Source organism: Chlorocebus sabaeus, chromosome 16 (genome assembly GCF_047675955.1).
Source record: "Chlorocebus sabaeus isolate Y175 chromosome 16, mChlSab1.0.hap1, whole genome shotgun sequence".
NCBI classification, from domain to species: domain Eukaryota; kingdom Metazoa; phylum Chordata; class Mammalia; order Primates; family Cercopithecidae; genus Chlorocebus; species Chlorocebus sabaeus.
In genome coordinates this window covers 71,851,858-71,873,945 of record NC_132919.1, presented here as the reverse complement: position 1 = coordinate 71,873,945, position 22,088 = coordinate 71,851,858, and the positions used below count along the sequence as shown (strand labels likewise).

General features: G+C 41.9%; 1 protein-coding gene across 1 annotated transcript in view; it reads right to left on the bottom strand.

Annotated features, from left to right (window-relative positions):
• IKZF3 (IKAROS family zinc finger 3) overlaps positions 1 to 22,088 on the bottom strand; it is a 103,686-nt gene that overhangs the window by 63,150 nt on the left and 18,448 nt on the right. Inside the window, exons 2-3 of the mRNA XM_008012834.3 lie at positions 11,142 to 11,195; positions 8,480 to 8,581 (exon numbers count right to left, since the gene is read on the bottom strand). Of these exons, the coding sequence (XP_008011025.1) occupies positions 8,480 to 8,581; positions 11,142 to 11,195 (156 nt within the window). The remainder of the gene's footprint in view (positions 1 to 8,479; positions 8,582 to 11,141; positions 11,196 to 22,088) is intronic.

The window sequence follows — 22,088 nt, the reverse complement described above, 5'->3', positions numbered from 1 at the left end:
GGGGGTACGGCATGCCCAGAGAAAGTGTGGAAGCTTCATGTCACCCCTTCCTTGCTCTGTGCCTCCCTACCATTTGGCTGTTCCTGAGTTGTATCTTTTATAATAAACTGGTAATGATAAGTAAAGACATTTTTTGAGCTCTGTGGGTCATTCCAGAAAATTATCAAACCTGAGGAAGGATGTGTGGGAACACTCAAATTTGCCCAAGTTGGAAGAAGTGTGGGTCACCTGAGGGCCTGGTATTTGAGACTGGTGTCTGAAGTAGGGGCTGTGGGACTGAGCCCTTAACCTGTGTGGTCTGTACTAATTCTCAGAGTTAGTATCAGAATTGAATTGAATTGTTGGACACCCAACAAATGAATTGCCTAGAGACTTGGTTGTGGATGGAAAACACCCCAGAATTGGTGTCAGGAGTAGGATTTGCTAGATGTTTCTGGCTCACAGAAACATGTGGTTTGGAAGGATAAAAATAAAAGGGTAGGGAACAAGGAAATTTTGATTCCTGAGTGGCCATATAGTCACCTATGGAGCAGCAACTGGGCTGTGATCAGTTACTAAAGGTAAAAGTTACCAGTGAAATTTAAAGACGAACCCAACTCCTGGGGAGTTGGTTCACTGAATACTTAAGGAAATGCAAACTAATAAGAAAAAAGTGAAATACACAATCCAATGGTTATTGTTATCTGTAACAGCTAAAATGAAAGTTAAAAAGAGTGTTGGGTTGGTGAAATGAAAGTTAAAAAGATGTTGAACCACGCTCAGATTCCGGTGGGCCTGAACTTTGGATGCTAGACTCAAAGCTGCCTCTAATGGGAAAAAATATGTAAGAAAAGCAGAAAATATCTCTAAGATCTCTGGTCACCAAACAGAGAGTCCAGGTAGGGGAGGGAAAAACCAAGAAACTACTGAAACCAGGGGGTATAGTGTAAAAGAGTTTCTTTATTTTGTAGGTCAGTACTATCAGCTTCCTAAAGAATTTTGACTAAAATGAATTGCAAGAATAAATAATTTAGGGGCAGTATATTGGCATTTAAATGCTTCAGAGCGGAAGAGCATGTTTGGGTTGATACAGGATCCACAGCTCACTATGGAACAATCACAGATGGCTACACATGATCCAGACACACAGCAGGTCATTCCTAAGGGAACAACTGACCTGGTGGACCAGATAAGAGCCATTATAAGGTCTATTTACCTTGAGAAGGGGAACTATCTGACTTCCCCTTTCAATGCCAACTGGAACACCCCAGATGAAGCAGCTGATATGCTTCATATGCAAGCCATGTGGAACTGGCTTTGTGATAATCAGGATTCACACACTAAATATGCCCATTACCCAGGTGATATGGCTTGGCTGTGTCCCCACCCAAATCTCATCTTGAATTGTAAGCCCCATAATCCCATGTCATGGGAGGGAACCAGTGGGAGGTAACTGAATCATGGGAGTGGTTTCCCCCATGCTGTTCTCGTGATAGTGAGTGAGTTCTCACAAGATCTGATGGTTTTATAAGCATCCGATATTTCCCCTGCTGGCACTCACTCTCTCTTCTGCCATCCTGTGAAGAGGTAGCTTCTGCCATGATTGTAAGTTTTCTGAGGCCTCCCCAGCCATGCAGAACTGTGAGTCAATTAAACATCTTTTCTTTATAAATTACCCAGTCTTGGGTATGTCTTCATAGCAGTGTGAGAGTGGACTAATACAGTAAATTGGTACCACAGAGAGTAGGGTACTGCTACAAAGGTACCAAAAAATGTGGAAGCAACTTTGGATCTGGGTAAAAGACAGAGGCTGGAACAGCTTGGAGGGCTCAGAAGAAGACAGAAAAATGTGGGAAAGTTTGGAACTTCCTAGAGACTTGGAGGGCTCAGAAGACAGGAAGATGTGGGAAAGCTTGGAACTTCCTAGAGACTTATTGAATGGTTTTGACCAAAATGCTGACAGTGATATGGACAATGAAGTCCAGGCTGAGGTGGTCTCAGATGGAGATGAGGAACTTCTTGGGAACTGGAGCAAAGGTAACGTTTGCTATGCTTCAGTAAAGAGACTGGCAGTATTTTGCCCCTGCCCTAGAGATCTGTGGAACTTTGAACTTGAGAGAGATGATTTAAGGTATCTGGTGGAAGAAATTTCTAAGCAGCAAAGCGTTCAAGAGGAAGCAGAGCATAAAAGTTTGGAAAATTTGCAGCCTGAAAATGTGATAGAAAAGAAAAACCCATTTTGAGGAGAAATTCAAACCAGCTGCAGAAATTTGCATAAGTAACGAGGTGCCTAATGTTAATTACAAAGACAATGGGGAAAATGTCTCCAGGGCATATCAGAGACCTTCACAGCAGCCCCTCCCATCACAGGCCCAGAGGTCTAGGAGGAAAAAATGGTTTCCTGGGCTGGGTCCAGGGTCCCCCTGTTCTGTGCAGGCTCAGGACATGGTGTCCTGTGTCCCAGCTGCTCCAGCTGTGGCTAAAAGGGGCAAAGGTACAGCTCAGGCTGTTGCTTCAGAGAATACAAGCCCCAAGCCTTGGCATCTTCCATGTGATGTTGAGCCTATGGGTTCATAGAATTCAAGAATTGAGGTTTGGGAACCTCTGCCTAGATTTCAGAGGATGTATGAAAACATCTGGATGTCCAGGCAGAAGTTTGCTACAGGGGTGGAGCCCTCGTGCAGAACTTCATGCAAAAGGGAAATGTGGGGTCAGAGCCCCCACACAGAGTCTCCACTGGGGCACTCTCTAGTGGAGCTGTGAGAAGAGGGCCACCGTACTCCAGACCCCAGAATGGTAGATCCATTGATGGCTTGTGTCGTGCACCTGGAAAAGCCACAGACACTTGACGTCAGCCTGTGAAAGCAGCTGGGAAGGGGGCTATACCCTGCAAAGCCACAGGGGCGGAGCTGCCTAAGGCCATGGGAGCCCACCTCTTGCATCAGCATGATGTGGATATGAGACATAGAGTCAAAGGGGATCATTTTGGAACTTCAAGGTTTAATGACTGCCCTATTGGATTTCGGACTTACATGGGGTCCATATCCCCTTTGCTTTGGCTAATATCTCCCATTTGGAACCAGTATATTTACCCAGTGCCTGTACCCCCATTGTATCTGGGAAGTAACTACCTTGCTTTTGATTTTACAGACTTATAAGCAGAAGGGGTTTGCCTTGTCTCAGGCTTGGACTTTTGGGTTAATGTTTGCGTTAATGTTGAAGTGAGTTAAGACTTGGAGGACTGTTGGGAAGGCATGATTGTGTTTTGAAATGTGAGGAAATGCAATTTGGGTGGGAGCTAGGGCAGAATGATATGGTTTAACTATGTCCCTACCCAAATCTCATCTTGAATTGTAACCCCCATTATCTCTATATGCTGTGAGAGGGACCCGGTGGGATTGAATCATGGGGTAATTGAATTATGGAGGTGGTTTCCACCATGTTGGTCTCACGATAGTGAGTTCTCACAAGATCTGATGGTTTTGTTTTGTTTTGTTTTGTTTTTCCTTTTGAGACGGAGTCTTGCTCTGTCGCCCAGGTTGGAGTGCAGTGGCGTGATCTCGGCTCACTGAAAGCTCCACCTCCAGGGTTCAAGCCATTCTCCTGCCTCAGCCTCCCAAGTAGCTGGGACTACAGGCACCTGCCACCACCCCCAGCTAATTTTTTGTATTTTTAGTAGAGATGGGATTTCACCATGTTAGTCAGGATGGTCTCAATCTCCTGATTTTGTGATCCTCCCGCCTCAGCCTCCCAAAGTGCTAGGATTACAGGCATGAGCCACTGTGCCCGACCAAGATCTGATGGTTTTATAAGTGTCTGGCATTTCCCCTGCTGGCACTCATTCTCTCCTGCTGCCCTGTGAAGAGATGCCTTCTGCTATGGTTGTAAGTTTTCTGAGGCCTCCCCATCTATGTGGAACTGTGAGTCAATTAAACCTCTTTTCTTTATAAATTGCCCAGTCTTGGGTATTTCTTCATAGCAGCATGAGAACAGATTAATACACCAGGTCATGGTAAATGCCTCGGTTAAGTGATGTCTAAGAATGTACATGTCAGATATGATACGGTAAAGTCAGTGTGGACACAAAGAAAATAAGAACAAGGCCTGGAAAGAAGTTTGTCACATTTACAGGTCCCAGAGAGATGGTTATTATGTGCTATACAAGGTCACAGGAGAAAGCACCAGTGTTGGTCAGGAGACAGAAAAGAGGAATGAGGAAAAAGCTTAGGTCAGAGCCTTAATTGGGGTTTCTGTGGAAAAGGCAAGGCAGGGCTGGGTAAACAGTTTAGGATTGGCTAGTCTGAATAATTCTGGTGGGCTTTAGGGCATAGGGATGGTCTCTAGTTGACTAGTATCTGGCCCTGGGATGACTTGGGGTAGGGGAAATTTAGGTTTGGTGTGTGAGAGTTGGATAATGACTTATGGCAAAAACTTGTGAGTGCTTCCCAGCGATGACAACAATTGGATTTTGGACCAGAGAATTTCCATTTGAGGGGCAATTATTAGCCTGCTCTTGGATATTAATTGAAATTGTCCTTATGATTAAAGGACAAAAAATAATTTTAAAACCTAAAATATGAATGAAGTCTTGGGTGATGTCAGAGAAGTGTTCTAATGGGGAGGGCAGTGCCCAGAAGAGTTCTATAGTAACATAGAAATAGTTTATAGAGAATCATGCTACCTGGGGAATGAAAAAGATGATATACTCGGGAGTAGGGATCCTCTTTTCTTCTATAACTGACTTTGGAACTATATAAGGAGCTACTGGATTCTATCATCACTTAAACAGTGCCCTATAAAGTAGTCTTTGACCAACAGAGAGACGCTTGATTTGTGGATGGAGGTTTTTTTGTTTGCTTTTTGAGACAGGGTCTTATTCTATCATCTAGCCTAGAGTGCAGTGACATGATCAGGGCTCACTGCAGCCTCAACCTCCCAGGCTCAAAAGATCCTCCCACCCCAGTACCCCAAGTAGCTGGGACCACAGGCATGTGCCACCATGCCTAGCTAATTTTTAAGTGTTTTGTAGAGACGAGGTCTCACTATATTGCCCAGGCTGGTCTTGAACTCCTGAACTCAAGCAATCCTCCTGCCTTGGCCTCCCAAAGTGTTAGGATTACAGGCATGAGCCACCATGCCTGGCTGTAGATGGTAGTTTTAAGGTAAATGGACAACATCCTGTTTGGAACACCACAACTGTAATTAAAGAAGGTAAAAACAAATCAGCTCGGTGAGCTGAATAATCTGTTGTTTTCCTAGAAGTGATGGAAGAACTGAGCAGTGATACATGCCCATATGTTTCAGTTTCTGATTCATGGGCAATGGCCAACAGCCTGTCCATGTCGTAAGGCAAGAGTGCAACGGAAACTTGGCATATTAAAGGGACTCTCATATGGGACAAAGCCCTATGGAAATCACTATAGGAATTTGAGGGGTGCATTAAAGTAGGACATATCAATGCTCAGCAAAAGACCCCCCTTCCAGATTTGGAAGCTGATCAGAACCAATTAGTAAGTATCATAGTGTGCTTGTTTGAGGTAAGCATGTGGGTCCATGAAATGAGTAGACAGGTTGCAGGGTGCTACAGCCACTGCAGAAGATGGGTTGAATCTGGACATATTTCTCTAGGACCCCCTGAGGCACAAAATAGCAACAAACTATTCTGTCTGCCAATAAGAGAGACAGTTACTATAGATGACTATGGGGAAGATTCCCCAGAGGAAAGACCCCACACATAGTTGGCAAGTGGATTACATCGAAGAGCCAATGCTGGTAGTCCCAAAGGCTACAAATCATTTTTGTTTTTGTTCTTTTTCTGAAATGGAGTCTCACTGTGTCGCCCAAGCTGGAGCACACTGGTGCAATCTCAGCTCACTGCAACTTCCACCTCCCAGGTTCAAGCAATTCTCCTGCCTCAGCCTCCCCAGTAGCTGGGATTACAGGTGAGTACCACCACACCTGGCTAATTTTTGTATTTTTAGCAGAGACGGGGTTTCACCAGTTGGTCAGACTGGTTTCGAACTCCCAACCTCAAACGATCCACTCGCCTCAGCCTCCCAAAGTGCTGGGATTACAGGTGTGTCACTATGGCCTGCCTGTTGTTGTTCTTTTGAGACAGGATCTCATTCTATTGCCCAGGCTGGAGTGCAGTGGCGGGATCACAGATCACTGCAGCCTCAACCTCCCAGGCTCAAGTGATCCTCCAGCCTTAGTCTCCCAAGTAGCTGGGACTACAGGTACACACCACCACCCCTGGCTAATTTATTTGTATTATTATTATAATTTTTTTTTTAAATAGAGATGGGGCTTCACCACGTTGCCCAGGGTGGGCCGAATTCCTGAGCTCAAGAGATCCTCCTGCTTCAGTCTCTCAAAGTGCTGGGATTACAGGTGTGAGCCACTGCACCCATCCTACAGATTGGTTTTGACAGGGATAAACACTGACTCTGGATGGGGCTTTGCTTATCTGGTGGTAGACACAAATGGTCAGTACCATCAAAGAACCGGAACAGATATTGCACCAATTTGAACGGCTGGGCCACATTTCTTCATACTTAGCAGCACTCTACTTACAGCCCATAATGTCAAACAATGGGCAAAGAGCTATCCTCCTCAGAGTAATAGTTTGATAGAGAATTGGACCAATTGAAACACTGTCTAAAATAGGGTGAGGCATAGGCATGAAGGGTTGGTTTATGCATTTGCGCAAGTGTGAGGTCACTCTCACATGAGCTAAGGGAATGTTCCCACTAGGTAGATTCCTCTGTTTTTCTGGTGGATTGGGAAGAGGAGGTGGGGGAGGATGCTGATATGACTATACAATTCTTGCCAAAGAGGAGGATATTGGTGTGATGACTATTCTTTTTTTCCTTCCCTACGTCATCACATCAGCTTTCTCTTTCCTATCAGAGGCAGTGGTTGCAAGACCAGCACTGCAACCTACAAGTGCCAGAAACAGAGATGATTCCCAAAGCAAGAAACTGTAACCATAGCTTTAAACCTTTATGTCAGAATTCCTAAGGGCCTGATGAGGCAGGCTGTGCCTTTACCCCATCTGGCAAAATTGGGGTTAATATTGAATGCAGATATATTGGCCAGTGGTAGAAATAGCCCACTAGTTCTGTACCTTTGTAACCCTACCCTGTATGTATGGGAGTTGACTGAGGGAGAGGTACTTGCTAGACTAGTATTGCTGCCTATGATCTAGACCAGTGCAGTGGCTAAACCTAATGTTCCTCCCAAAGGTGGGAAAGTTTGGGCATAGACAGTAAGAAGGAGGAAGAGTAGCTGAGAGTAAAGGAATGAATAAATGAGTTATGTAACAAGTCCTGTGAGTCATCCTAGCAAATTATTAAACATGTGGAGGGGAGTCCCCGATTTTGTAGCTAAGCCAGACAGAAGTGCAGGTAATCTGGGAACCTGGTACTTGAGACTGGTGTCTGAAGTGGAGAGAGTACTGTGCAGTATTGTGGAACTGAGCCTGTAACCTGTGGGGTCTACGCAAACATCAGGAATTAGAATCAGAATTGAACTGAATTGGGCTGGGCATGGTGGTTCATGCCTATAATCCCAGTACTTTGGAAGGCTAAGTTTGGTGATCACTAGAGGTCAGGAGCTCCTGGCCAGCCTGGCCAACATGGTAAAACCCTGTCTCTATTAAAAAAATTCAAAAATTAGCTGGGCGTGGTGGTGGGCGCCTGTAATCTCAGCTATTTGGGAGGCTGAGGCAGGAGACTCACTAAAACGTGGGAGGCGGAGGTTGCAGTGAGCAGAGATTGTGCCACCGCAGTCTGGCCTGGGTGACAGTGAGACTCCATCTCAAAAAAGAAAAAAAAAAATTGAGGCCGGGCGCGGTGGCTCACGCCTGTAATCCCAGCACTTTGGGAGGCCGAGGCGGGCAGATCACAAGGTCAGGAGATCGAGACCATGGTGAAACCCCGTCTCTACTAAAAATAGAAAAAAAAATTAGCCGGGCGCAGTGGCGGGCGCCTGTAGTCCCAGCTACTCGGGAGGCTGAGGCAGGAGAATGGCGTGAACCCAGGAGGCGGAGCTTGCAGTGAGCCGAGATTGCGCCACTGCACTCCAGCCTGGGCGACAAAGCGAGACTCCGTCTCAAAAAAAAAAAAAAAAAAAAATTGAATTGAATTGTTGGACACCAAGTCATTGCTGGAGAACTGGAAAATTGGTTTGTTGGTGTCAGAAAACACCCCAAACTTTCTACAATAAACATGTATTACTTTTATAATGGAAAATATTAAAATAAACATGATATTTTAAGTAAAGTTAATATAATTGGAACTCTGGATAAGCACCTTAAATTCTCAAAATTTGCTGATAACGTACAACTATGAAATGCAAATATTTGTGAAATTAGCAAAACAGAATCACTCCTAACCAAACCCACAAATGCAAGTTTTCCCTGGAGAGCTGATTTCCTCTCCACACTAAGCCTTAGCAATATCTACAGCCATCAGTGTTTAGTCTGCACACTACGGCTCACCTCCTATGTCTTCATCTTCATTGGCTGGGCCTTCTCCACTGTCCACATTTTCCATTTCATGAGATTTGGTTAAACTGTAGTCATTCAAAACCGCTGGACTTTCTAAAAGATAAAAGGAGTTTTAAGTATGTGGTTCAATGTTAAAGGATTTTTATAAATATGTATTAAGTAGACCTCCAATTAACTTTCAGCTTCACACAATCCTTTAGTGACAGTACCCCCTCACACATACCCAAAAGGGATATATACATGAAAACTCTTGAGGTTTAGAAATATGCCCAGGGTTCACAGTGGCTCACACCTGTAATCCCAGCACTTTGGGAGGCCGAGGTGGGCAGATCACCTGAGGTCAGGAGTTCGAGACCAGCCTGGCCAACATGGTGAAACCCCATCTCTACTAAAAATACAAAAATTAGTTGGGCATGGAGGTGTGTGCCTGTAATCCCAGCTACTCGGGAGGCTGAGGCAGGAGAATCACTTGAACTTGGGAGGTGGAGGTTGCAGAGAGCCAAGATAGCGCCACTGCACTCCAGCCTGGATGACAGAGTAAGACTTCGTCTCAAAAAAAAAAAAAAAAAAGAAAAAAAAGAAAAGAAAAGGAAATATGCCCAGGGTTCATGTACCCTCTGAATACACACAACTTTCTTGAATATTTCTTTCATCTGAGTTAAAGGGCACTCAGGTTCCTTCTGGAGAAAAATTCTCTCTCCACTCATATATCTCACGATATTCAGTAGGATGCCACTGCTATTTATGACAAAGCAGTGACCAGAAATACTAAGCCTGCAAACACTGGTATAACCTAATTTGGGAAAGATGCTTTCCTAGGAGGAAGATCTGTAAGCTTTCTGTATGCCAAATTCTGTTTTTCCCTTCTGTTCACATTATAAATGTGATTCTGTGGAAAACATATTGGACCCCAAGTTTCTTTATTTGTTTGAACATTTACTAAATGTTGACAAGGCTACAGATATGAATAAGTCATTATGTCTTCAAGGAGCTCATACTTTGAGATACAGATAAGAGAAGTCCATAACTCTAATGCACGGTAGGCTCAGACAAGGGATTAAATAAAGGAAATACAAAGTGTTATGAAAGTTCATAAGTGAAAGGGAGCAGACATAATAAAAGCATGCTTAAATAAATAGCAAATTTGTTACAAAATAAGTTTAACAGAAATGTATAATAAATATTGATAATACTAGAAGAAAAAGGAACGATGTAACTGGAATTAGTTTCACATACAAGCATAGTAGCTTAACAAAGAGGATAGCAGAAGAAATGAACTAAAAAGTTACCCTCTTTTTATCTAACTCCTTCCCAATCTTCAACAAAATATTTGCTGAGTTCCCATTAATACAAAAAGTAGTCAAAGACACTGACTCCCGTGGCACTGAGGCTGGGTTGAAATAAGGAGGTAACTAGAAGCTCTGCAGTGATACTCCTTTCTGCAGAGCCATGACCAAACAGGCGGGAGCGAAAGAGAAACACGTTTCACAAAACCCATCACTAAGAGCCCCTGAAAATGTGATCACCATGGACTCAGTGTTTGATTTATGAATATCTAAAGTTTCTAATTTCTGCATATTATAATGTATACTCTGTGAACTCTAAGACACCATTCTAAACAATGGTTTACTTTTCTCGAGCCTGAAATGACTAAAATATAGTGGACACCTAAACAATTAATATGAGGTTTAGGTTCAATTAAAAGATGTGATTGGCCGGGCACAATGGCTCATGCCTATAATCCCAGCACTTTGGGAGGCCAAGGCGGGTGGATCACCTGAGGTTGGGAGTTCGAGACCAGCCTGACCAACACAGTGAAACCCAGTCTCTACTAAAAATACAAAAGTAGCCAGGCATGGTGGCGCATGCCTGTAATCTCAGCTACTTGGGAGGTTGAGGCAGGAATCGCTTGAACCCGGAAGGCGGAGGTTGTGGTGAGCCACGATCACGCCATTGCACTCCAGCCTAGGCAACAAGAGTGAAATTCCATCTCAAAAAAAAAAAAAAAATGTGATTACAACTTACAGTAACACAAAAAGGCATTTCAGTGACAAATTAAATTTTGTAATATAATGTAAGCTTTGATTCACACAGTGAGTTCAATGAGGGAACGCAGAAGTTATTTTCAGGAAATAAATTATTATAAATGTTTACAATTTATTCTAGAGCAGGGATCAGTAGTGAGCCCAGGAGGTAGGAATGGTTGTTCCATTTTTTAAGAGTTGTAAGACATACAAAAAATAATATGTGACAGAGACCATATATGGCCTGAAAAGTCTAAATATTTACTATCTGGCCCTTTACAAAAAAGTTTGCAGACCACTCTTCTAGAGTAAAAATCGCAAGTCGTTCAAATACAAGCTACTATGTTATTCAACAAAAACTGTCTTCAGAGCAATCAGCTGAAAAATTAAAAACAAACAAACGAACAGTGATCAACATTAGGTAGCGTATGTTTGGCCTTAAGATGCTAAAGAACTTACATGATCTAAACGGATGAGTTATTTTTTCATCAGCAAGAGACAACCATATTAAAAACACACACACACACACATTTCCATAGCATTTTTACTGCAACCAGAATAAGCACGATCTTCTTACTTTGGTATTTTTAGTAAAGGCATATTTCCAGAGAGAAAAGACCTGATGTTACCTGTGGGCACAGACTGCTCCTGAGTGCTTTTGAGTTCCACATTTGTTTGTATATCTGAAAAGAAAGAGGTTATAAATATTAGCTACTTAGGGCACATTTCTACAGGTTTGAGCATTTCAAATTTAATAAGGGATACCATTTCAGAAAACTTAGCAGCAGAATCCCTCTTTCAAAGCAAGACTGCTCTTTCTCTATACTCTGCCTAAAAGCCTTTCAAGGAGAATGAAAAAAAAATATTGATGCAGCAACGTTACTCTAAAAACCTTCTGCCAGAGATCTACTTACACCAAGAACAATACGCAAAAAGTGGGTCTCATTAGAAATAATTTCATATATTCTTTATTCTTCCCCCAATATTTTATTATGAACACTGTTGAACACATAGAAAAAAAACAGTTAGAAGTGGTAAATAGGCCGGGCGCGGTGGCTCAAGCCTGTAATCCCAGCACTTTGGGAGGTCGAGACGGGCGGATCACGAGGTCAGGAGATCGAGACCAGCCTGGCTAACATGGTGAAACCCCGTCTCTACTAAAAAATACAAAAAAACTAGCCAGGCGAGGTGGCAGGCGCCTGTAGTCCCAGCTACTCGGGAGGCTGAGGCAGGAGAATGGCGTAAACCCGGGAGGCGGAGCTTGCAGTGAGCTGAGATCCGGCCACTGCACCCCAGCCTGGGCCACAGAGCCAGACTCAGACTCCCTCTCAAAAAAAAAAAAAAAAAAAAAAAAAGAAGTGGTAAATATATATAAAATGAAATAATAATCAGTCATTAAAAAGAATAAAATCATGTCATTTGCAGCAATGTCACATATCTTTCCACCCATTCACCACTCAATCCATTCATCGATCCAGCTTTTTTGATGCATTTCAAAATAACTTGCAGATATCAGTCTACCTCAGTCCTAACATTTCAGCATGATTATTATTAACTAAAATTCAATATCTGTTTACAAGATTTTAAAAGGTAAATTTTACATACAGTGATAAGCACAGATCTTAGGTGTAACATTCTATAAGTTTTTAAAAATGCATATCCTCATGCATATCCTCATGCATCCTCATGCGTTTTCCTCATGCATCAAGATACAGAACATTACCATCATCCCAGAAAAGCTCCCTCACATCTCTTACTAGTCAATTCCCACCCACATACTCCAGAGACAACTACTGTTTTGACTTTTTCCACCATAGATTAGTTTAGCCTATTTTAGAACTTCATAAAAACAGAATCACACAGACATATGGTATACATTATTTTGCCTGAGGCTCTTCTTTCACTCAACATAATGTTTTGAGATACATCCATTCTGTGGTGTTTATCAGTAGTTCATTCTTTTTTATTACTGAGTAGTATTCCATATGAATATCCCAGTTTGTTTATCCATTCTCCTGTTGATGGACACCTAGACTGTTTCCAGTTTGGGCTATTTATAAGTCAAACTACTATGATATTCTTTTTTAAAATAAAAAACTTTTAAATTTTAGAGTAGTTTTAAATTTATGGAAAAATTGCAAAGATAGCACAGAGAGTTCCCATATACCCCACACCCAATTTCCCCTATTATTAACATCTTATATTAGTATGGTACATCTGTTATAATTAATGAACATATATTCATACATTATTACTATCTAAGTATTCAGATTTCCTTAGTTTTCATCTAATGTCCTTTTTCTGTTGCAAGATCCCTTCCAGGATCCCATATTACATTTAGTCATCTTGTCTCCTTAGGCTCCTCTTGGTTGGGACAGTTTCTCAGGCTTTCCTTGTTTTGATGATCTTGACAGTTTTAAGTACTGGTCAGGTATTTTGTAGAATGTCCCTCAACTGGGATGTGTTTGTTTTTCTCATGATTAGACTGCAGTATGATCATCCTTGCACAAGTATTTCTGTGGTCATGCGCTTTCATGTCTCTTGAATCCATACCTAGGTGTGGAATTACTGGGTTATAGGGTAGGAGGCATACATCTAGTTTCAACACAGTGAAACTAGAACTTGTTCAAAAGTGCTTCTTCCTTCTACTTTGGGCTTAACTTGCTCTGTTTCTGCCCTCTTAAGGTGAAATTTTAGTGACTGACTTTATTCCTTTCTTCTTTTCTAATTATAAACATTTAAAGCTATAAGTTTTCCTGCAAGCATTGCTTTAGCTGCATCTCATAAATGCTGATGTTTTATTTTAATTATAATTCAGTTATAATTTCCCTTGTGACTTCTTTGATCCACTGGTGATTTATAAGTGTTCAATTTCCAGATATTTGGGGGAATTCGGGAATTCTTTAGCTAACTTGTTATTGAAGTCAAATTCCATTGCACTTCAGTCAGTCAGAGAACACAGTTTGTATGACTGTAATCCCTTTAAAAGGATTAAGACTTGTGTCCTCGGTGAATGTGCCATGTGTAGTTGAGATGTATGTGTGTTGTTTTTTGTTGGTTTTGTTTGTTTTGTTTTGTTTTGCAGATCTAGCTCAGGCTTTATTTAGGAGGAAGAAAAAGTGATTAATTGTTTTGTAACTGGAGTCATGGGCAAGGGAGTTACTTGCCAGGCAGTAAACTCCCCATGCGCTGAGGGTTAGGACTGAGCCTCAGGTGGGTCTCCTGTTCCCTATATTCCCCTGCACAGCGGCCTCCTCCACAGGCTCTGGGGCAGCCACAGGAGGGGGTAGGCTGGGTGGGGCTGCTGTGGCCGTTCACTTGGGCAGGACTTCAGAGGACTGGGACACCAGCTTCCCATCGCGATCTCGATCTTCTTCACAACCACGGCCCTGGAGAAGTGGGCGCAGCTGAAGGAGCTGGAGCCCCTGCCATAGCCAAAGCTGGATCCCAAGCTGTAGCTGAGGCCAGGGCTTGTAAGGCCCCTGTAGGCTGAGCTCAGACCACCCTGGTGGTCTTCATATGGATACTCATGCTCTGCATCCCAGACTTCAGCTGGCTCTTCTCACCCTCCAGCAGCTTCCTGTAGGCGGTGATCTCAATGTCCAGGGTCAATGTCCTGGTACTTGCGCAGTTGACGCGCCACGTCCTGTTTGGCCCGCTGTAGGGCAGCCTCCAGCTTGGATCCCTTGACATTGGCATCCTTAACGGACCGCTCCCCACACATCCACAATGGCGGCCTCCAGCGAAGCCCTGTGGCCTTTGAGGCCCTCAGTCTCAGATTGGAGCCAGCTGATGTTCCAGTTTATCTTGGAGATCTCTGTCTTTGTACAACGCAGGTCATCCTGGTGCTTCCCAGCCAGGGTCTGCAGCTCCTCATATTTGATCTGGTGCATGCTGTCAGCCTGGGCCCAGCTGCGGTTGGTGATCTCCTCATACCGGGCCTCGACCTCAGCAATGATGCCATCCGTGTCCAGGGAGTGGGTGTTGTCCATGGACAGTCCCACAGATGTGTCCGAGATCTGGGACTGCAGCTCCCGGATCTCCTCTTCATACAGCTGCCTGAGGAAGCTGATCTTACCAGCTTGCCATCCAGGTGAGACTCCAGCTCTACCCTGTTCATGTATGCCTCATCCACATCCTTCTTGATAAGGACAATTTTATTCTCCATCTCTGTACGCTTACTGAACTCATCCTCGTACTTGTTCTTGAAATCCTCTACCAGTCCCTGCATGTTGCCAAGATCTGCCTCCAGCTTCAGCTTCTCCTGGCCCAGAGTGTCTGGCTGCCACGAAAGGTTGTTGATGTAGCTCTTGGACATGTTGTCCTTGCTGCTCCAAGTCATCTTCTGCTGCTGCAGGAGGCTCTATCTGGTCCCCAGCATCTTGTTCTGCTGCTTCAGGAACCGCGATGAAGGAGGCAAACTTGTTGAGGGTCTTGATCTGCTCCTTCTCCTGAGTGCACACAGCCTGGATGTTGGGGTCCAACTCCAGCTTAAGGGGGCTCAGCAGGCTCTGGTTGACCATGATGGCTGTGATGCCTCCTACAACCACCATCTCGGCCATAGCCTCCACCCAGACCCACGTTGGCACCCAGGACACCCTGGACACTGATGCTACTGCCTACTTGGGAGAAGCTCACAAGCTTGAGGAACTGATGCAGACACTGGGCCTACTCACATAGGAGTGGCTGCTGAAGGTCCTGGGGCCAGAGGTGGACACCCTGTAGAACTTCTGGGTCACCCTGATGGACATGGTGGAGGCAGGAGGGAAGGCAGGTGAGCAGAACCAGGGGGAGATTCAATAAGGAGTGGAGAAGCTGCTTCTAGGTATTCTGCAGTTCTCAAGTGTACTGTTTAATAAATGTTAATTAAATCAAGGTAGTTGACAATGTCATTCAGATCTATGGATCTACTAATTTTTGACTAGTTGTTTAGTTACTGAAAAAGGAATATTAAAATCTCCAAATATGACTGTTGATTTGTCTATTTCTCCCTGTTCTAGGGACTATAAAATACATCTTTAATTTTCCAGTCTTCTTAGAGTTAAAATCATACATTTCACATAAAATGTAGAAAGCTTGCAACTATTTAGGCCCATTTCCTACCCTCCAAGCTTTATACTATAGTTGTCATATGTATCACATCTGCATATACTTTAAACCTTACAATATAATGCTAATTCTTGCTTTGAATAGTCATATTGTATTTTAAAGATTAAGATGAAAAAATAGTACTTTCTATTTACCCATATATTTAACATTTCTGGTGCCTTTTTTCTTTTTTTGAGATAGGATCTCACTGTGTTGCCCAGGCTGGAGTGCAGTGGCACAATCATGGTTCACCGCAGCCTCAACCTCCTGGGCTCAAGCAATCCTCCTACCTCAGCCTCCCAAGTAGCTGGGACTATAGAAGCACCACCATGCCTGGCTAATTAAAAAAAAATTTTTTTTTGTAGGGATGGGGTCTCACTATGTTGCCCAAGTTGGTCTCAAACTCCTGGGCTGAAGTGGTCCTCCTACCCTGGCCTCCCAAAGTGTTAGGATTACAGGTGTGAGCCACTGTGCCTGGCCTGGTCCTTTTCATTTTTTCATAAACATTTGAGTTCTGATCTGGTATCATATCCCTACAGTCTAAAGAACTTTAGCATTTTTAGTAGTGCAATTATCTGAGGGACTTTTCCTAGTTTTCATTTATTTGAAAATGTCTTTACTTTATCTTCAATCTTACAGGATATTTTTACTAGATATAGAATTCTGGGTTTACAGGGTTTTTTTCTTAATTTTTTTTTTTTTTTTCTAGAGACAGGTACTTGCTTTGATGACAAGGCTGATCTTGAACTCCTGGCCTCAAGCCATCCTCTCACCTCAGCCTCCCAAAATGGTATTAGAGGCATGAACCACCACACCTGGCCCAGTTTTTTTTTTGCTTCCAGCTCTTTGAAGATGGCATTCCACTGTCTTCTGTCTTCTATTGTTTCTGATGAGAAATCAGTGATATCTTGCGTTGTTGCTTTCCTATAGGTAATGTGTTCCTTTTCTCTAAGTGCTTTCAAGATTTTTTTCTTTACTTTTGGCTTTCAGCAGTTTGACCATAATATTCCTAGCTGTAATTTTATTTGCATATATCCCACTTGGGTTCATGGAACTTCTTAAATCTGTAAAGTTATGTTTTTCACCAAACTTAAGAAATTTTCAGCCATTATTTCTTCAAATATTTTTTCTGTTCCTTTCCCCCCACTTTTCCTTCTATAACTTCAATTATATGTGTTAGATCTTTTCACATTTTCCCACAGTTCCCTGAGACATTGTTGCTTTATCTCCCAAAAACGCCATTTTTCCTCTGATATTCAGAATGAATAATTTCTATTTTCATATTTTCAAGTTCATTTACTCTTTCTTCTGTCATCTTAATTTGCTGTTAAGCCTATCTAATGAGTTTTCTTTTTCAGATATTGTAACTTTTAGTTCTAGAATTTCCATTTAGTTCATTTTAATTCATCTGCTGAGGTTTTCTATTTGTTAATTAAAAGCATATTTTCCTTTACATCCTTTTCATTTTTCTCTAAATGCTTTCAAATATTTTTTCTGTTCCATTCTCCCACCCTTTTCCTTCTATAACTTCAATTATAGAAGTGTAATTATTATGGTTTATAAAAATTCTTATCTGCCAGTTCCATTATGTATGCCATTTTGAGGTCAGTTACCATTGATTTCCTTTTCTCTTGAGTATGGGTCACATTTTCCTGCTTCTTCATATGACCACATAATTTTGGATTGTATGCTGGACATTGTGAATGATATATTACATAAATTCTGAATTCTATGTGTTCCTCTGAAGCATGTAGGAATTTTTCTTTGCTTGTTTTACTTTTTTTTTTTAAGAGATAGGATTTTGCTCTGTTGCCCAGGTTTGAGAGCAGTGGCATGATCACAGCTCACTGTAACCTTAAACTCCTGGGCTCAAGCAGTCCTCCTGCCTGAGTCTACTGAGTACCTAGGACTACAGGTGTGTGCCACCACATCTGGCTCTTAAAGTTTTTTGTAGTGACAGAGTCTCACTATGTTGCCCAGGCTTGTCTTGAACTCCTGGCCTCAAGGGATCCTCTTGCCTTAGCTTCCCAAAGGGCTGGGATTATACACACGAGCCACCATGCCCAGCCCTTTTTGTTTTAATTTTCTTTCTTTCTTTTTTTTTTTTTTTTCGTATTTTTTGAAATGAAAGGTCTTATACAAGAACAATAGTTCTGGTTGTATTACATAATGGAGGACTAGTCAAATAAGTCAACATAATAAGGATAATGAGAGTCAGGTTTTTCTGTCAGAGAAGGGAGTTACAAATATGGAAGCCTGTGGTACTGTATTGGAAGTGGATGTACCGGCATGAACTCATGGCTTCTACTATATATAAAAAGATAGGCCAGGCGAGGTGGCTCATGCCTGTAATCCCAGCACTTTGGGAGGCCAAGGCAGGAGGATTGCTTGACACCAGGAGTTTAAGACTAGCCTAGGCAACATAGTGAGACCCTGTCTCTACAAAAAAATATTAAAGTTAGAAGGGTGTGGTGAAGTGCACCTGTAGTCCTAGCTACTCAGGAGGCTGAAGCAGGAGAATCACTTGAACTCACAAGTTCAAGGCTTCAGTGAGCTATGATGGTGCCACTGCACTCCAGCCTGGATGACAACAAAGCAAAAAAAAAAAAAAAAAAGATATAAAATATAGATGTAAATGTGTGTACATGGGTATACATAAATACAGTCCCTTTCCCTGTTCACTGAGAGCATCTAGGAACAGTGAAACTACAATAGCTTCAAGATATTAACTTCTAAATATTATTCTTCATTTAAAGGAATGAGGCTCCCTGAAGAAATGGTTTACTCCAAGCTGGGCATAGTGGCTCACTCCTATAATCCCAGCATTTTGGGAGGCTGAGGCAGGTGGATCATTTGAGGCCCGCCTCAGCCTCAAGTGTTTGAGAAAAGACTGGCCAACGTGGCGAAACCCCATCTCTACTAGAAATACAAAGATTAGCCAGGTATGGTGGCGCATACCTGTAGTACCAGCTACTGGGGTGGCTAAGACATGAGAATTGAAAACATGAGTCCGGAACATTTTGCTGTGCCAGAAAGCAAGGAAGTGCTCACAGAATGAAGAGGATATCTTAAAAGGACAGAGCAGTCATCTTGAAGGGGTTTCCATTGGCCAAATCTGGGACAAGGGAGCATAAAGATAATAATAGTATTAGATTATAACCCATTAAAAAAACCAGAAATTCATGAGTACATTCTGATATTAATAAATGAAAAAATTAAAAGTCTGATGACAAATGGGATATTTATATAGTTTCAAAGTGCTTCTCTCCAAAAATACTTATTAATTACAAGGTTGAAAGAAAAGAGCACCTATATAACGGAAAAGCCTGTTTGATATCACTGTAACTGAGCAAAGTTACATGTGATCATCATCAGTAATGGGACAAACAAAAATTATGTGCCTTGGGATAGTGAGTAGAACACAGCATCACTTCTGTGATATTCCTGCCAAATATGCAAAACACGAATCAAATCATAAAGAAACAACCAAACTCAAATTTGCAGGGATAGTTTACAAAGCAGCTGGCTTATAATCCTCAAAAGTTTCAAGGTCATGAAAGATTGAGGAACTGTTCCAGACTGAAGGAGAGGAAAGAGACATGACACGACAAGCAATGTGTGATTCTGAACCGAAATCTCTTGTGGTAAAGAACATCATAGAAGCAATTGGAGAAACCTGAATGGGGTCTGAAGATTGAATGGTAGTAATGTATCAGTGTTGATTTCCTGGTTTTGATTATTTTATTGTGAGGGCAGGGCACATACACTAAATCATAGGGGAGGGATAGAACACCGTGTCAGCAACATTACTTTCAAAACTTGCAGGGAAAAAAAGCTTTTTTGTGCTGTATTGCAACTTTTCTGTAAGTTTGATAGTGTTTTTTAAAAACGCTAACTATGAAACTTTCAACTGCATGCTGAAAGGATTCTTAACGGAGGGGAAAAAAAGAAAGACTGAAAACTAGCTCAAAGCTTTTGCATGAGCAACCTTCGTGTGGGAACATCTTTTAGTCACTACACAGAAAGATGGCTTTTGATTTGGTGAACTAAAGGCAAAAGGTCTTGGTCCCCTGAACATTTTAAACCCTCTGACATTTAAATAGCTCTCAATGTTTTTAAAGTGTCCTTTGTGTACTGTAAATAACACCAGAAGTAACTGAGTGTAGTTTCTAAGAGAAAAAATGAGATTCTAACTACCTTAGCATTCATAACTTAAAAGAGATACGAAAACGGTCTATGATCGGGCCACATGAATGTTCTTCTTAACTACTAAATTAAAACACAACAACAAGATAGATTGAAGTACATTTCCCTTCCTAAACTTCAAGCTATTTATAGGGGCAGGAAGCCCATTCAAAGACAGGAGTGGACAGATGGTGAAGGAACTCCCAGTTGAAGACCAGAAACTTGTTAAATATTTCTAAATGCAGCAAAAACATCTTAGTTTTTAATCAATCATTTTGTAACTTCTTTACACTTCAGTCCCCCCTAACAAACCCACAAAAAGTTTCCATTTGATGGGGTCTACTGTGGTCTTTTTAATGTGTAGGCAGTCAACATAGCTTTGAAATATTTTCCAAAAGAATGCTCTACAAAGTTAAGTAGGAAGAGTCCCTATGTTGCTTTTGATAGAAATATAGTTTCCTGTACTGATGTTTATACATAGCTGGTGCAAATGATGGAAGAATCTTGGAGTGGGTTAATTTTGTTGAAATATAAATCTCATCAATTGTCTACATTTCTCCTGTTATTTGAACAGGGAAAGCATGCTCCTGCCGCAAGGCCTTCACATTTACCCTTCCCCCTGACTATAATGCTTTCCTCCTAGAAGCCACTTGGCTCAATTTCTCTTTTCGTTCAGGTATCTGCTTAAGTCACCTTTTCAAACAAGGTTTACCTATTACCCTACGTAAAATGTCATCCTCCATTATCATTTTCTTTCCTCTTACCTTGCTTTATTTTTCTTTATAAAATTTCTTCCTAATCACCATCATTCTTTTTTTTTTGAGACGGAGTGGTTTTTTTTGTTTTTTTTTTTTTTTTTTCTCTTGTTGTCCAGGCTACAGTGCAATGGCATGATCTCAGCTCACCGCAACCTCCACCTCCCCAGTTCAAGAGATTCTCCTGCCTCAGCCTCCTGAGTAGCTGGGATTACAGGCATGTGCCACCACGCTCAGCTAATTTTGTATTTTTAGTAGAGACGGGGTTTCTCCATGTTGGTCAGGCTGGTCTCGAACTCCTGACCTCAGGTGATCCACCCGCCTCGGCCTCCCAGATCATCATCACTCATTTTTTAAAATCTGTCTTTCCCCACAAGAATGTAAGCTCCATGAGAACAGGGATGTTGTCTGTTTTGTATTGCTGTATCTTCAGCCCCCACACTAGTGTCAGGTCATGATGGACACTGAATAAATATTTGTTGAATGAACAAGTGAAGTTTTATATCTCTATTGTTGATCCCTACGAACACACTAGATCAAGGTTTTGCAAACTATGGCTCACTGCCAGTTAGTGTACTGCCTGTGAGCTAAGAATGGTTTTTACATTTTTAAGTGGTTTTTAAAAATCAGAAGAATACACTTGAACATTTTATAAAGTTCAAATTGCAGTGTTCATCAATAAAGTTTTATCGGAGGCCAGGTGCAGTGGCTCACACCTGTAATCCCAGCACTTTGGGAGGCCAAGGCAGGTGATCACTTGAGGTCAGGAGTTTGAGACCAGCCTGGCCAACATGGTGAAACCCCGTCTTTACTAAAAATACAAAAAAAAATTAGCCAGGCTTGGTGGCAGGTGCCTATAATCCCAACTACTCAGGAAGGGGAGGCAGGAGAATCGCTTGAACCTGACAGGCAGAAGTTTCAATGAGCCGAGATTGCCACATTGCATTCCAGCCTTGGGCAACAGGCCGAGACTCTGTCTCCAAAAAAAAAAAAAAAAAAGGTTTTATTGGAACACAGCTAAACCCATTCATTTGTATATTGTCTGTGGCTGCTTTTGTACTCCACCAGTCCAACTAAGTAGTTGTGACAGAGACCATATGACCCGCAAAGCCTAAAACATTTGCTATCTGGTCCTTTACAGAAACAGTGTATGGAGCCCTGTTCTAGGTCTATTACTAATACTTCTATGGTTACTTTCAAAACCCTGCAATTGGAATTTGAAGAGAAAGTTGTGGTTTTCATTGATGCAGTAATCAAAGAAATAAAACATTTAGACAGCACCTTTCATACAAAGCACTTTACAAATGTCAGTGATTGAAAAATTAATGTGACTTTTCAGAGGGTAAAAATATCCACCTCAGGATGCCAAATATCCAGATAAAATATTTTAAAATGAACATACATGTATGTATACAAATATACACTTAGCATCATGTTTTCATCAGGATTTTTTGGTATCATTAGATAAAACCATTTTCTTATCTCACTTAAAAGCCAGAGTTGTAATCTAGCAGAAAACTCTAGTTAATACCTATTTCATTTGTCTTT